General features: G+C 40.3%; 1 protein-coding gene across 1 annotated transcript in view; it reads right to left on the bottom strand.

Moving 5' to 3' along the window:
- Positions 1–16,475, bottom strand: part of LHFPL6 (LHFPL tetraspan subfamily member 6) — a 227,708-nt gene that overhangs the window by 26,230 nt on the left and 185,003 nt on the right. Inside the window, exon 3 of the mRNA XM_063103330.1 lies at positions 72–170. Coding sequence (XP_062959400.1) covers positions 72–170 — 99 coding nt within the window. The remainder of the gene's footprint in view (positions 1–71; positions 171–16,475) is intronic.

The raw sequence follows: 16,475 nt of genomic DNA, 5'->3' as shown, positions 1-16,475 counted from the left end.
CCTTCTTCTTCTATGAAGCATCACATAAGGCTCTTTTTCTAAAAGGAGTGTCATCCACGAAGAGCACTTACCCAGGTCGAACTGGCCGGAAACGTAGCCACAAGTCTGCCGGACTTCCTCACTGTCCCAGCCCAAGGGATAGAGGGCACAGCCAGCACCGATCAACAATCCTGCCAAAAGATAAGATCAGAGCTTTACAATGCATCGCTGTATCCCTAGATCAAGGATGGGTGGGGAATCAATATTTAGCAATATACCAAGACCATGATGTTTACTTTTTGGAAAACGCCAGCCACAACTTTCTTAAGCCATCAAGGTCAGTATGATTCCAAGAACAACTTCAAGTCTGTTTAAAAGAAAAAAAAAAAAAAAAACTTGACAGCTCATTTTGGTTCCAACTTTGCCTTTTAAAGCATTAAAAGCCTTGCAAATCCAGTTTAGGAAATGCAATCCAGAAGCCCTTTCAATGAGTCTTGTAAAAAGCCAACCAATTCCATGTAAAGAAGTAATTCAAGAGCAAGCAAAAGTTTCTCATAGGTTATACTTCATCATTTATTAGATTTATTTTGTTTCCAATTTAAGAATCATAATAGAATATTTCAGCATTGTCAAATTTTACCAGGGACAGAAAGAATATACAGATTTTCATGAACCACTTCGGCACGTTGATTGAACCTGTGAACTAACTGCTATTATGCTCAGTTGAGAATCCACATGTCTCAGAGATACTCTAGAAGACAGACACTGTAATCTAAGTCTTCCTTGAGCTAAAAACCAAAGGTTTGATGATTAAACTGAAGAAATCGACAGGTTTATTTTAATATAAACTAAGTTGTTAGGGCAGCACACTCTGAGCTGACAGCTTTTAACTGGCGAGTCTTCAGTTGTGCATGAAAGCATAATATGGTTTTACAAGAAGCTGAATGAGGTTTAAGCGCTCAGGTTTGAATCTGTGGGCTAATCTGAAGGTAGGATCTTGTCTTGTCAATCAGTGAGTATTATCATCGCTAGTTAGCACCACAAATATGCTGAGCCAGCAGGACCAATGTATACATAGTTGATGGGTAAGAATGTGGGTTATCAGGAGCTAAATGAGAGAGCCCCCTAAATAAGAAAATCCATTAACATGGTAATATGGAGGAGTGGCAGGGCCCCAAATGCTTCTATAAGAGGAGGCCTTCAATATTTCTGCACAGTCCCTTCCGTCCCCCTTTTGTCATTCTCTCCTCCAGCCCCGGGGTGAGTGACTTGGAGTAGTTGGAACCCATACAAATAATCTATTTCCTCACAGGCATCTAAGGTGGGGCTGCTTTCCATCTCCCTCCCCAACCACTACGCTGAGCTGTAAGGAGAGACATCCCCCAAGCAGTGACATGTTTCCCATCCTGGCACCCCTCCCCCCAGCCTGCCCCTTGGTCTACAGGAAAGCACCTATCTAATGCAGAGAGGGACCTCCAGCCCAGAGAGTGCCTAGAAAGAATCATTAAAACTGCAAATCCCTAATCCCAGGATGTCTTATATGCAAATAAATAAATATGAATTGCGTTGAGGCTGAAAAGTAATCCAGAAAGACTGCAGTTTTGCTAACTAGGCAAATGCCTAGTGGCTGGTTTCCCTAGGCTTTTTCCCTTGGGATAGAATTGATAGCATGTTGAAGACAACTCCAAACTAGTTTTATCCACCATCAGGTAAAGAGATAATTAATGAGGATGCTAAACTTTGTGTAAATTCAATTCCATGAATGTTTAATAAACGAGGTGGTATCATTTCCATGATACTGAGTTCTTAATAGGTAATATCACTTTTTGAGATCTTGTGAGCAATTTTTTTAAGGACGACAAATGCAGGAAGGCATTTAAACAAAGTGTTCGAGTGTAAGAAAAATGAAAACTAGTAACATTTAAGCCATCAGTAGCCTTCTCTTTGTAGAGAAACAAATGAGAGTCTTTTTTTTTTTTTTTTTTTTTTTTTGGTATAGGGAACTAAATCCTTAGACCTTAGTGTTACAAGGCTGTGCTCTAACCAACTGAGCTAACCAGCAAGCCTGATAGGTAGTCTTATTTGCTAATGTTCTTTTCAGTGTGGCTGAAAATGTGTATCATGACATCATGAAAACACCTACTATTATTCAGTTTTGTGTTAGACACTTTGGGATACTAAATAGAAAGAAGCTTATAAATGCCTACGATTGGGTAAGTAGGCCATTAGTTCTCCAAGTGGCAGAACATTTGGCAATCAGGGTTCTTTTGTAGAATATTGGGCTTTGTGCCACTATGAAATGCAGATTTAATCATATAAATTTGGAACAATTTTATACACAGGAAATATTTGCTATATGTATAAATTTTTTTTAAAATGCCGTGAACATATACTCATATTAAAACAGTTATTCAATGGAGAACTAGTTTATCTAAATTTTTATATTAATATTTACGCATTCTTTGTTTTTTTCATCTGCTAATGTTGGCTAACAGAAAAGATACCGCAGACTCCAAAGATTTGAGAAATATTTCTGAGAGAAAAGAATGTTGCAAACTGATTGTACTAATTGGCTGTCACAAATAATAGGATCTGTAGGTAACCATCAGTAACCTCCCATTACCTTGCTACCATTGTATGTTAATGGTGAAAAGAAGTTTCAGACCAAATTTGGCCAAATACGCAACAAATGTTCATTAGCAAGCTGGCACCAAAAACCATCAGAAGACCAATTCTGTAACCTCAGTCAAATCTCACCCCCACCCAACACAACTCCATCGCATAGTCATCTTAACCAAGAAATTTTCAAAACATAATAAACACAACAAATATCAGATGGTGGGCGCAGGAAGACTCCAAGTCAGATTAGGTAAAAATACCGTCCATTAAATAGAATGGGAGAGGGGGCACAGGACCAGAGAGAGTGCTAAACCTGTATTGCCCAAAGCAGTAGCCACAAGCTACATGTAGCTTAACTTTAAATTTAATTAAAATTAAATAAAACTCAAAAAATCAATTCCTCCATTGCACTAGCCACATTTTTGAGTGTTCAAGTAGCCACATGGTACTAGTGGCTACTATATTGGACAGTGCAAAAAATAGACCATTTTCATAATCACAGAAAGTTGTATCATAGAGGACGGTTCTGGATCTAAGACACCCTTTAAAATGCTGCTGGGCATGTTGGTTTCTTATACCCTATGCCTGATAGTGCTTGTTAACAATCAAAATTATCCCTATGCTTTTAGATTCTCTCTTTCTAAAGTCCAGGAAACTATCTTCCATCAACTCTTCTGCTGGCAGAATATAGAGCAGGTCTTGTGCTGGGTCATTTTCTGTCAATGAGAAGACCTCATGTGGGATTTAAAAGGAAAGGATGCACCGTTATTCCCCATTGGCAGGTGCAGCCAGGGGCTGGCCCTTGTGCAGAGTGGCTTCCAGGCATCCCCTCCTCATAACCCACTACACTTAGGACTGAGATCACCAGCTGTAGGTCCTTTTCATCCCTGCACTTCCTGATTTCAGGAATTCTTCAAAACAGCTTCTCTGACCTTCACTTTCCCAGACCTTCTGATAGGTCTTTAAAACTTGAAATCCCTGAGCTACATCCCTTCCTACTTGAAATATCTGCAGTGGTTCCTATCACTGGCCAAACTGAATGGTACCTGCCCCACTTAAGCAAGGGCAGAGAGGCTGATACAAATCTTGATACTCTACCATTTTTCTTGAACATCATCCATTTCCTCAATTAAAAATTACCTCTAATATACTTTATGCTAATTATTACACTTCTGGGGATCTCTGGCTAGGAAATTTAACATGGTAATTAACCTTTCCTGGAATATGGATTTCTGAAGAGGATATTTCAAATGTTAACTAGCCGCCCTTAGTGTGGACTGAAGTCATCTAGCATTTTACTGTCTGTACTGAAGTACTGTATTGTAAAGTAGAGACAACTAAATGTAAAGTGAGAACATCTTCCTAATGGAAGAAATTCGCCATTGTTCAGTTTTAGCCGTGTTAAACCTGAGTCCACGTTGTGGCAATCGATGTTTAATGGAAGCACAGTTTAGAAATCCTGAATTAGATACCACTTGGGTCTTGTGCTGTATGCTGAAATGGGACTCAGAGAATATCCTGGAATTTGAAGTGATTGTCCAAATGGTATCTTAGTGACCTGACAGTTTTTAATAGCTCTAGTTGCCTAATTTGCTCCTGGGGAGTCAATGACTCCATTAGAATTTCTGGCTCACAAACTTTTATATTACTCACATGGATTTTCTTTATCAGATTTATAAACCTTGTGGTTACCACATGGGCTTAATTTTAACCAAATGCCTTTGTCACTGCCATAAAAGACATCATGAAAAAAGTCACATTATCACCCATTTTGAAAATCTGTGCATATGGGAGAGAAAATGAGGAAGATGCTGCAAAACAAGGCAGCCTGAGGAAGGTGGGAACACAGGTGGGCTGTCAGAAGAGGTGTGAGGTCATTTGCAACCACAGGCTCACTTGCAATTAAGATTATTTTTGCAATTAAAAATTGCAAAATTATTTATGCAATAAAATTATTTTTAAAAATTTTTTTTGCCATCCTAAAGACTTTGCCACTTTTAAGGGGTCATAAGTAAATCAAAAATTAGTGTAAATTCATTCAATCTTTTGTTTTCACCCAGCACCTTGGAGAAAGCAGCTGTCTGGAGGCAATAGACCATGAGAAAGGCTATTTTGCAGGAGGTCTTAAACTGTACAGAGATGGTACCTCCTAAAAAAGAAAAAAATAATAATAATTCAATAGATATCTCAATAATCCTTAAGTTTTTAAAAATTCTATTTTAATATGCATGGCCTATTAGGCTGTTTCATCCTGAGTACCCTGGAGTTTGGGACTCACCCCATTCAAGGATGATTAAAATATTTTAAGAGACAAGTAAGTGGAATGACCTCTGAGAAGAAGCGAATGTTAATGGAGAAGAGACGACACAGATAGATAGGTGGGCACTTCAGAGCTGCTCATGATGCTGTGTTATTAAAGAAGTCTGTTCTTTAGCACCGAATGGGCTCCTGGACCCAAACCTTAGCCTGAATATACTCTCTCTAGCCGTATATGGGAGAGTTCCTAGTAGAAAATCTTATTAGTTTTCATAAAATGCTAGAAAAATCTGCCATGATACTAATTATTCCTTAGAACTTGAGTGTGAAGTCTGCATCTATGAAGAGCTCTAAGTAAGCACCTGGGGCTGCGAATGTTCCCTTCTGCAAAACTCTTTCAATTCAAACTCAGTGCTGAACACTTAGCCAGTGGAACATTAACATAACAATCCAGCTCCTGCCAAGAAGGCAAAACAAACCTCTAGTCAGCCAGTGCCAGTTACTCTCCACAGGTGGTAAGAATAGAGTCCTCATGTTAAACTCATAAAGCCTTATTTTTTTCCAGGCACTCTTGAAAGTTTTTATGTGATCTCACTTTTTCTCCATGACTATCGCTCCATTCTTTTTCCACAGTTTATTCTTTTTTTATAGCATAACTTTTTCCACCCATCGCCCCATCTGTGGTTACACCAGCATTTCCCATCAATTCATCTTTTATGTTTTGGATACTTTTTTTCTGTCCTCCAGTTCTTTCATCTTCCTGTCTGTGGCAAGCACTGGGAGAAATTGTTTTCTTTACTGTTCTCATGAAAGATGCTCAATCTTGTAGCCTGTTTGTTATCTGGGTTTTTCTTTGGAAGAGGTTGGCATGTTTCCATCTCAGAGTCTCCATATGCTAATTTATGTACATGATATTCCTTCATTTTCATCCCCAGATAACTGCCCCTTTACAAAATGTAGCAACAAAATAAATCCAGTGGTGGGGAGCGAAGAAGTGAAAGGGCCAGTATTATAAATCTTCAGACCCCCAAAATGCACTTAGGAGTATACTATTTGAGTATTTCACAAAAAGAAGGCTTGGTTAGGCTCTAGTAAACCATGCCTCCTTTCAAAGTGCTCTCTGGAAACTGAGGCACAGAGGATGTAAGAAGCTTGTCCAAGGACACAGAACTCAGATTAATCCCAGAACTCCTGGATCCTGGTCCACAGCTCTTTTCCTCCTATCATGACCCCAATGCCTGGACATAAGTTCACTCCAAGGTCACATGCTCACCACTCACAACCTGAGTTCATCCAGATACACGTTGGATTTGACCAACATCATGTTTTACTAAGTGGGACTTTGTATGTCTAAGTCCAGATTTCTTGCCTCTCTTGAATCATTAAAAGATGTGCTAATATTGAGCCTGCACACAGATGGCTAGAGACAAATCACAGCCATCCTAGTAAATGCCTCAGGTGCCCAGTCTCAAAGGCATTTCTGACTGGGGATTCCTAACTTATTGTACCTACTACTGGTTCTCTGAAGTCTTTAGCTTTGTCATCTCTGAAAGTTAAATCCTTTTTCTCTGACTATGATACTCTCACTCTTTGCCTTAAATCTCAGACTCCACCACGAAAATACTGGCTGTTAAAGTCTAGAAACGTCAACACACAGCCTTCCCTGGCCACCCCAGCAGTGAGCTGTGTCACTCCTCCTGTGAGCTCCTATTGTGATGCACTTGCCACCATTTATTTGAGGCTTTCCCTATTGCACTGTAGTTATTTATAAGTATTACATCTCCTAGAAGGCTGGAAACTGTACTATGTTTACTTGCATCCAACTCACTCATTCATGGTATTTGTTAAACATTAAATAATAGTAATATTATTTATTTGGAACTTACAAATGTCTCAGAATAATTATATGACAGTTATATAATAGATAATATAAAATAGATCTGTTTTATATTATCTAACATTTAACAGACGAGGAAACTGAATCTTAGGGAAGCAGGCCTATGCTCACAAATCTGCTAAATGGTAGATCCAGAGACATACATCCAGGTCTGCCTCAGCCCGAAGCCAGTGCTCCCATCCTCTATCTCCCAATGGTTCCCAAGTCCCCAACTGTTCACTGTACCAATGCTGGGCTTACCTTCCATGTTCACATGTGTACTGAACCCGGTATATAAAGGGAGAAGGAGGAATGGGTCAGAAGATCAAAAGAGATTTCGAGTCACTATTTCTCCAAGATAAAGATTGACTCTGCTTTAGCCACAGGGAACACTCTTACTGCTGCCTGTGGCCAAAGACAAGGGATGAGCTCTTGAGAACCTGCAGATCCAAACTTCCCTGGTTGCAGGTGAGGGAGAACCCCAAAAGAGTATCACACAGAGAGCTTCTGTCCACAAGAGCACATAGAGGCATAAAGATGAGGAATGGGTTCTTTATCATAGGAAGGTTAGCCCAGAAAAGCATATCTTAACCTAACACTAAAATATAAAATAGAAATATGATCATTTCTTAACTATCAAAAACATTTTAACAAATCAAATAAGACTTTCTTTTCTAAAATCATCCTGCCGAAGACAGCATACTTTGAGTTTTCTTAAAATGTTTTTCAAAATGTCTCCTTGGTTTTCACTTCTTCTCCTTTTCCAACTCATGTGACAGAAGATACAAAAGAAAAATACATTGTGTTAGGCACCAAAGTATCTGCTCCTCAGCCCAGAGCAAAAATTCACAGACTAATTTTAGCCATGAGTGACTTGTCATCTTTTCTCTTTCTAGAGTCCAGGCGATCACTGATAGAAAAAAATAAATTTGTTTCAAACAATGAAACTTTGGGGGAGATTTTGCAATTTCTATTTGATGGTCATCCAGTAAATCACATCTGAGTGAAAACAACATTTCTGGGGCTGATAGGTTAGATCGCTTGGTTAGAGCTCAGTGCTGATAATGCGCCAAGGTCAAGGGTTTGGATCCCCTTACTGGCCAGCCACCAAAAAAACAAAAAGAAAGAAAACAACACCTTCCTAACCCCAGGAGTTAAGAGCACCTCAGTTCTACCATTTCACTTCTTCAGGATTCAGTTTTCCGTATCTGTAGAATGGGGAAAATACCTACCTCTTGGGGTTGTTGCAAGGATTAAAAGAGAGCATGTAAAGAGGTGAGCATAGAACTTCACAGTAGGAGTTTAGTGAATGGTCTTTATTGTTAAACTGTAGACCTCATGCTGCAGGCAGAGAAGGGTGGTGGATTTGTTTCGGGCCAATGCGTTTTTATACACACTTGCCTAATATGGAATCTTGCTCTCTCGGAGAAGGTCCTCTTCTTAGATGGAACGCAGGGAGGGCCCAGCGAGGACATCTCTGTAACTGTGAGCAATGAACACTTGCCCTGGCAGTCACATCAGCCATGCAAACCTCAGTAAGCACCAGTGAAATAGCCCAGCCTGGTGACCCCCAGGTGAGAGCAAAGGGTTAGTACACCACTACCATGATTTAATACTTTTGTCTGCTCCTTTTTGTTTGTTTCTCATTTTTAAAGGCAGCTTTGGCCTTTCTGTGAGGCAGGTTGAGAACGGATGCCCCCTCTTTGGCAGATAAAGACATGGAGTCACAGCCGGGTGGGGCGATCTAAGTGCCATCCATCACACAGGTGACCAGAGGCAGAGCTGGGATACAAACTCAGGGCCCTGGACTCCTGTCCCTGTGCTTTTGGCTCACTACCTTCACTCTGAGACTGTGAGAAGGAAGCTAACAATGCTCAGGACTACAGCTGCACCTCTGAAACAGAAGAAATGCTCGTTTTCACTGACCTTTAGGTGGACCAAGTTACACCAGGAGAAAAATAAAGACACAGACCCAAACTTCCAGAGTATCATGGCCCCATACAGCACTGCTCTGACTGATGTGCACAAGAAACTGATGGGGGCTTGTTAAATTATTTTTTCTTGGGCCGAGCCCGTGGTGCACTTGGTAGAGTGCTGCGCTGGGAGCGCGGCAACACTCCCGCCGCGGGTTCGGATCCTATATAGGACTGACCGGTGCACTCACTGGCTGAGTGCCGGTCACGAAAAAAAAAAAAATTATTTTTTCTTCATCCACCTTCTGAGACATCAGGGAAAAAAAAGCAAACTTCATCTTTTTTCTTCAGGTCTTTTAAAAATACCATCAATTCCACTAAAAAACAGTAAAGCCATCTGGAATAGCTGACAAACAACAATTTGGAAGCAATTTCTTTCAAGACAGCTATAATGATTTTTCTCTCTGTTTTCTTCCCCTCTTGAAAAGTCAAGGATAACTGAAACTTTTTACTTTTCCACCTGTGATTTACTGATCAGTCCCAAATAAGTTTTGAAAGTATTTGAGAATTTTGTTTCAAGCTAGTTCAAGACTGTTTTCTTACTTTAACTCAATTTTTAAACTCCCACATCAGTCTTTAGCATTTTTTAATGTTCTAAAATAAAAAAATCTGTTATATCCATGGGAATATGATTACAAAGAATTTCACAATGGGAAAAAATACTCTATTTAAAATACTATGATAAGCAGTCACAGTGAAATCACTCATATCTTTTCCAAATAGGTTATCCTAACTAAAATCCAGACACTAAAATAAAAGTAGAAAACTCCAGAGTGGGTAAAAGCTGCATCTCACATTGCAGAGTGAGCAGAAGGCAGAATCAGGAACACTCATTCCTTAGTCCGATGACCTAATTATCTGATGTGAATTTTATACAAACAAAAACCTGACCATTAAACACCAGCTATATAGCCAGGGTTCAAACCATGAGATGTATTTTAAAAATATATTACACATATAATACATAATGAATATATACACAAAATATATTTATAAAATATATTTTAAAATATATGTGGTAAAGAAAACAAGACTAGTTGATTTCCGCTTTATGCATTGATTTGGTGGGCTTTTGACTCTGTGCCAAGCATGGTAGCTGTCACTGTGAAGGAATTCAAAACACTGAAGTGGTGCATTTACTTTAGCATCGAGAGGAAGAAAAGTAATGTAGAAAAATCCACAAGTCAAGGTTGTGCTTGGGTCACGTTAGCAGGGAAACCAATAATTACCAGAGAAGTCAGTTCATTTCAGGCTGGACGTAAGGGAAGGTGGCTCTTATTGGATAAGCAGGTAAAGGGAACAGGCCTGGAGATGGGCAGGCACAAAACGAAAATAGAGCAAGTCTGGAATCAAAGGAGTAGGGAAGAGTGGTGGCTGAATGATGGGAACAGGGTCGATGGCCCTTGCAGAAGGTCACTGATCCTGGGCCAAGGATGCTGGCCTTTAACTGGTAGGCAAAGGGGGACTGTATTCGTCTTCTAGGACTGTCATAACAGAATACCGCAGACTGGGTGACTTAAGCAACAGAAATTCATGTTTTTACAGTTCTAGAGGCTGGGAGTCCTAGATCAAGGTGAGGGCAGGACGGGCCTGAGGCCTCTCTCCTTGGCTTGCAGATGGCCGTCTTTTTGCTGTGTCCTCCCGTGGCCAACCCTCTGCACATGTGTATCCCCAGTGTCTCTGTGAGCCTAAATTTACTTTTCTTATGAGGACACCAGTCATATTAGATTAGGGCCACTCTAATGGCCACATTTTAACTTAATCGCCTCTTTAATTCTCTATCTCCAAATACAGTCACATTCTTAGATATTAGGGGTTAGGATTTCAACATAAGAATTTCAGAGTGGCCCAATTCATCTCATAATATAGACCTTCAAGTCTGGAGTTGGATTCCCAAATGACCTAAACTAGTGCTTCTCAAACTTTGCCATTAAATAGTCCTAAAGACAAAAAGGAGTGAACTCATACCTGAAGTTAGTCCTCTGAAGCAGGTTTTCCTTACATCTATTTGAAAAATTATTGTGAAATTTTCCATTCTACTCCACAGATAGCCTTATTTTTTATATAAAAATGCATGCCCCAAATTTTGGAGTAAAATCGATGTTCCAGGAAGATACTTTGGGTTTATCCTGCGGTTTTACATATCCATAGCATACCACCCAATTCCCATTAAGTATATGTATAGCTCAATTTTAGAAAAACCAATCTAGGCTGCAGCTCAAAAAAGAATAAGTGACATGCTCAAAGTCACAGTTAGTAAAAGAATAAGAAAGGGAGTGAAATCTTTTGTTCCTCTGTTCAGAGCTTTTTCTGCAGCACCACATAGTCACAGAGAAAAGAAGAAAGTACTTGATGGACTGGAATAGGCTATGCCACATTCGAATAGGTTCAGAGGCCACCTAGTGCTACCCTAAGAGGGAGGCACAGACATCCCCAGGTGACCCCATGGACCTGCCACTGTCCCCTTGAACAGAGCTGCAAGTGGAACAGTCCCCAGAGGTGTGAAAGGGGTGGCTCAGACCAGGTTTCTTCCAGGGGAACTATCCCCAACACCAAATTTCTAGCTTGCTTGCAAAGAGAGAACCATGCCTCAGATAAATGCCTCCTTTTCTGCGAACTAAGCAGCTGCTAATCAAAGGCTGCCAAGCATGATTCGTACTATCCAGAGCTTCACGGGAGGCATAAAAAGAAAGATCACAACATCATGTTTATCTCCCTTTCATTGCTGTTTCTGGCAATAGTATTACAGTCAGACAGGCTGAGTCAAAACAATTTTCTAAAAATATAGATCAGCTGAGACCATTTAAAGCCTCCTTTTATGGAGTTATCGTTAGGACTTTTCCCCTTGGGCTGCTTTGTGTACTCTTTCCCAGAGCCTCCTCTTCCAGGATCTAGTCATCTAAAAAATACAGTTCCTTCTCCTTGCCAGGGGGATCACAGCCTCTCAAACACTGCTAAGCAAGCATGCATTCTTCCCAGGAGCCTGGGCAACTATTCCCAAGAGCTCCATCACTCAGGGCGGGATGAGGCTTGAGCTCAGGCAGAGTTTCAGTTGGGAAGTAATTGGTTTTGCTGGTGGACCTGTGCTGCCCAGCAGGTGGGACTGGCTGTGTATCCCTCTGTTGCAATCTTTCCAAGAATGAGTTCTCCACTTTTCCAATTTTTAAGAAAGGAGAAAGTTTGATTCTACAGAGTAAGCTATACGCCACAATTCTATATGGATGTTAACATTTAGGGGGGTAAAATCAACCCTCAGACTCCATTAGGCTTTTTCACCCACCTCTGTTGGTGACCACGTTAAGGTGACACTGGAAGATATTTACTTTCAGTATAGATTCTATTTCCTTTATATTAAAACCAATAAACAAAGGAAATACAACTGCTTTCAAACGAGCTTTATAAACAGACTATTTTCAGAATTTATGCCCTGTAAAGTTGACTGCTATAAAGGCATAGGATTTTACTTGAGAAAGGAACCCAGTGGAACATTTAGTCCCCCTGAAAGCCCTCGGTGCATCCCTGTCATGTCTACAGAGCACTCACACAGGTGGGCAGGAGCCAGGAGTCAGGAGTGGCTCCACAACTGCTCCCATCAGGCAGGGCTGCCCCTACTTGCTCTCATGCTGGGCTGCCATGCGATACTGCAGATGAGGGCAAGGGTCAGATCCTCAGTACTTTTGAAAATTACCCTAACCTGATGTTATGGGTTAACTGTGTCCCCCACCAAAAAAAAGAGATATATTGAGGTCCTAACCCCCAGTACCTCAGAATGTGACCTTATTTGGAAATAAAGTTGTTGCAGATATAGTTAAGATGAGGTCAGACTAGAGTAGGGTGGGCCCCTAACCTAATAAGACTGGTGTCCTTTTAAGAAGACAAGCAGGTGAAGACACACAGACCTAGAGGGAAGACAGCCATGTGAAGATAGAGGTAGACTTTGGAGTCATGATGCCATAAGCCAAGGAATGCCGAGGGCAACCAGAAGTCAGTAGGAGGGAAGGGAAGATTCTCCCCTAGACCTCCAGAGGGAACATGGTGCTGCCAACACCTTTATTTCAGACTTATGGCCTCTGGAACTGCAGGAGAATACCTTTCTGTTATTTCCAGCCATCCAGCTGATGGCTCTTTCTTACAGAAGCCCCAGGGAACTAAAACACCTGGTTAAAAATATGTTCTCTGTCATCGGTTTTTGTTGTTGTTGTTTTGTTTTGTTTTTTACCCTCTTAGACAATAAGTGAATAAAGTAAATTGAAAGAAGAAAGGTAGTTATTTCTTTGGCTTACTAACTCCTGTCCCCCACCCCCACCCCATATGCTTCTTAAGAAAATGCTTCCAGGAAGAAACATGCCTAGAGGCTCTGGTTTCTCCAAGCACAATGCCAAGGTTCCAAGAGGTGGCCTGTCCTCAAATACCACACACAACACTGTAAGTCTCCGCCTTACCACTGAGTCTGAGAAGGAAGGTCGGGCAGGGATCCTCGTCTTTATAACCTGGAGGAGGCACTGCATACACATCAGACACAGTTAACCAAGCGTGCTTGACAGCTGAGATGTGAGCTGCATAATCATAATTTATATTTAAATAGCCTCCTTCTCCAAAGAGCTTGAAGAAATTTACAGACTTTTACTTAATGAATCCTTGCATGCCATGCATGACGGAGGTAAAGGAAGGGCACACATCCCTCTCCTCTGGCATCTCAAGGCTCGGCTGCTTGCTCTCTTCATTCTTGTTTTCAGGATTACTGAGTTTCCTCTCCACCAATACACAGACTTTTGTTTTGAAGCTGATGTTTCTATCTCCAAATATTCCTGGGAACTCCTGGTTAATAGAAGAAAATAATCTCCACAGCCCTGCCCTTTTTGGGGGGGGGGGGTTTGAGGGTTACTAAGAAAGGCCCAATCTATTCTGAAATTACTATTTATTTAAAGCCTTAACTACTGAATTATTTTGAGATCTAAGAGGCTCAGAGTGTGTCTGTGCATGGGCGTGTGTGTGGAGAGAGAGAGAAAGAGAGAGAGAGAGAGAGAGAAGCAGGAGCCTTGCCAAGTAGCATTAGAATGCCATTTAAAGTGTTTTAGGGGTGGTGGCAGCACTGCAGCATCACAGCAGACAGCTCGTCACAGCACGCGTTGGTGAATCTTTTGGTCAGTCTTCAGGACTATTCCATTGGCACTCCTCCAAGGACTGAGTTGTTGGGATATGTGGAGAATAAATAATCGAGAAAACTGAAAAAGGAAAGACTTTGGCTCCAACCCCTGTTTCAACCAGGGCTTCTTCTCCTTTGCTTGTTTTACTGCTGAGCTTCTGAGTAAGCAATTCTGTCTGCTCCAAGTACCTTCGTGGATGTTATGTGAAGATTTTTTTAAAAAGCAGTATTTTTTTTTTTAGCTCTTTGGAGTAAAAAGCTATTAAAAAGAAAAAAAGTGCCATGTAACATTGGGTTCTCTGAACCTTACCCATGAGGCTCTTTCTTTAATTTACCAAATAGTGAAAACCGTTATTATCTACATATTTCGATTGCCTCAGGGTTAAAGCTCTTTTGCAAAGAGCAGAGTAACAGTAAGCTCTTCAGCCTTCACCAGCCCATCTTTGAGGCGACTTAGCAGAAGTGATCCATTTCACCAACCTTAGAAGCTTTGTGGGTACAAGCTTGCCTTCTTAGATATCATGGATTGGTTGGGTTGAGCCAAGTGCTACTAACCTCTAATACAAGACAAAACTTTTTACAATCATTTGACTTGTGTGGGACCAACCCATCTTACAACTCCGAGTCTTTTCTCCAGCCAATAATTAGCATAAGAACTCATATTTAAAAAACCATAAAAATTTCAACAAGGGGCTTTCAAAGTTTCAACCCAAGTGTTTGTAAACCAAAAGAGCTTAATGCTCAATCTGGTTTATTCTATTGCTTATGTTAAAACCTATAACTTACCATATTTGTATAGGACTTGCAGCCATATTGTTGAGAAAGACAGTATAGGAACTAGTCTAAAGTGGTTTTTATATATTAACTTCTGCTCAAAATGGTCTGAAGGATTCCAAAGAAAAACTAAACTGAGTCTCTTTAAGCAGAAGGATGTAAAAACAGAAGGTGTTAAACCAGCAAGAAAAGTGTTTTAATTAGCATTTGTTAGAAGAGGAAAATAATCATTGGAAGAAAGACAAAACTGGAAAGGGGAGGAGTGAGCAAGTTCTTTCCAAACTCCTATTAAAAGCATTTATGTAGGATTATCCTGTTCGTAAATTCAGGACGACAGAATTGGGAAAGCAGGGCAAGAATTATTAACTGTGGAAGAGGGAAAAGCATGGGGCTTGAAGGGATTGTGTTCTGTAAAGACTGAGCTGTAGAAAGCAAAGAAATTCACTGATAGACCAAAATGTTATGGCTAATATTGGCTAATGATGTCTCTTGCATTTTGGGCAAGTTGAATTCTGTTATTGTCAGCACTGAGATCAGAGGATTTTGTCACAGTTAAATAAAATAAAATAAAATTTGATCCAGGAAAGCAAACCCAAAATGAGGTGGAAATTACTAAAAGCCAGATTTAAAATGAAGGATGGCAATAAGGTGCACCTCAACATGACATCTTTTGCTTCAACTGGTATTTTCTGTTCATACAGAATAAATTCTGTGATAAATTCTGGTCTCACGACTCTGTTGAGTGTAATTACAAATCTCCATAGCAGACACACTGAGTATTGTAAATCCAACAATTACAGAGCCCCCAAACAACATTTACTTGGACTTTTAGAAATGTGCACACAGGTGCCAAAGTCATTTGCACAAACCCTCTTACATAAGCAACAATGAAAGTGGAGGCTGGACAGGAAGAAAACAAGTATGATTTGTTCCTTGCTCTCTGTTTCTCTCCTTTAAAACTGAGAATTCACTGTTTTCACTCGAGAGGGGAAATTCATCAGCTTCATGGCAATACAGACGAGGGCAGCTTGGGGTCAACAACGGGAATGATGACCTCACTGTCTCATGCCGTCAGATTCAATAAGTGGGGGGGGGGCAGTCTCCATTTGTGTCCTACTCTTTCCAGTACTAATCATTAGACTGCCGCTAAAGCAATACGAGTATGTATGGGCTTTTTGTAGATATACATGCTCAGCCTTTTCTTTTCAAGTTTTTGAAATTTAGGTTTCACAAAAGTATCAAAAGAGCTCTCCTGCTTAATAATTCTCATGCCTGTCCTGACTTGCCAATACTCTACCACCAGAAGCCATCAGTCTATTCCATTTTTATATCACTGTGTACAATTAGCCAAAATGGTTAGGGCATGGGCTAAAGACCTCAGGTTTACATGTTTGAATTACGTAAGGCCAATTAGCTCCACTCCAGTAAAACCTTTAACCCGGTCATCTCAAAAACAGGTGCCATTTGTCATGAGAACCACGGGGAACGATCCAGGCACATGCTTTATAAAATCAATCCAAATGATAAGCTGAATGAAAAATGGATTATTTAGACAACAGGTTTCTTAGGGCTGTATGATTACATAGATTTGTGTTGTCCAATATGGTAGCCACTAACCACATGTGGCTATTCAGCACTTAAAATGTGGCTATTCCAATTTGAAATGTGTTGAAAGTATAAAATACATACCAATACAAAGACTTTGCATGAAAAAAAGGATATAAAATACCTCGTTAATAATTTTCATATCGATTACATGCTGAAATGAGATTATTTTGGCTATATTCAGTTATATAACATATAATATTAAAGTTAATTTCATGTTTCTTTTTGCCTTTTAAAATATTATGCC

The sequence above is a fragment of the Cynocephalus volans genome, chromosome 7, assembly GCF_027409185.1.
Source record: "Cynocephalus volans isolate mCynVol1 chromosome 7, mCynVol1.pri, whole genome shotgun sequence".
Classification (NCBI taxonomy): Eukaryota; Metazoa; Chordata; class Mammalia; order Dermoptera; family Cynocephalidae; genus Cynocephalus; species Cynocephalus volans.
Note: the sequence above shows the minus strand (reverse complement) of the source record. Positions and strands in the feature narration are given on the sequence as shown.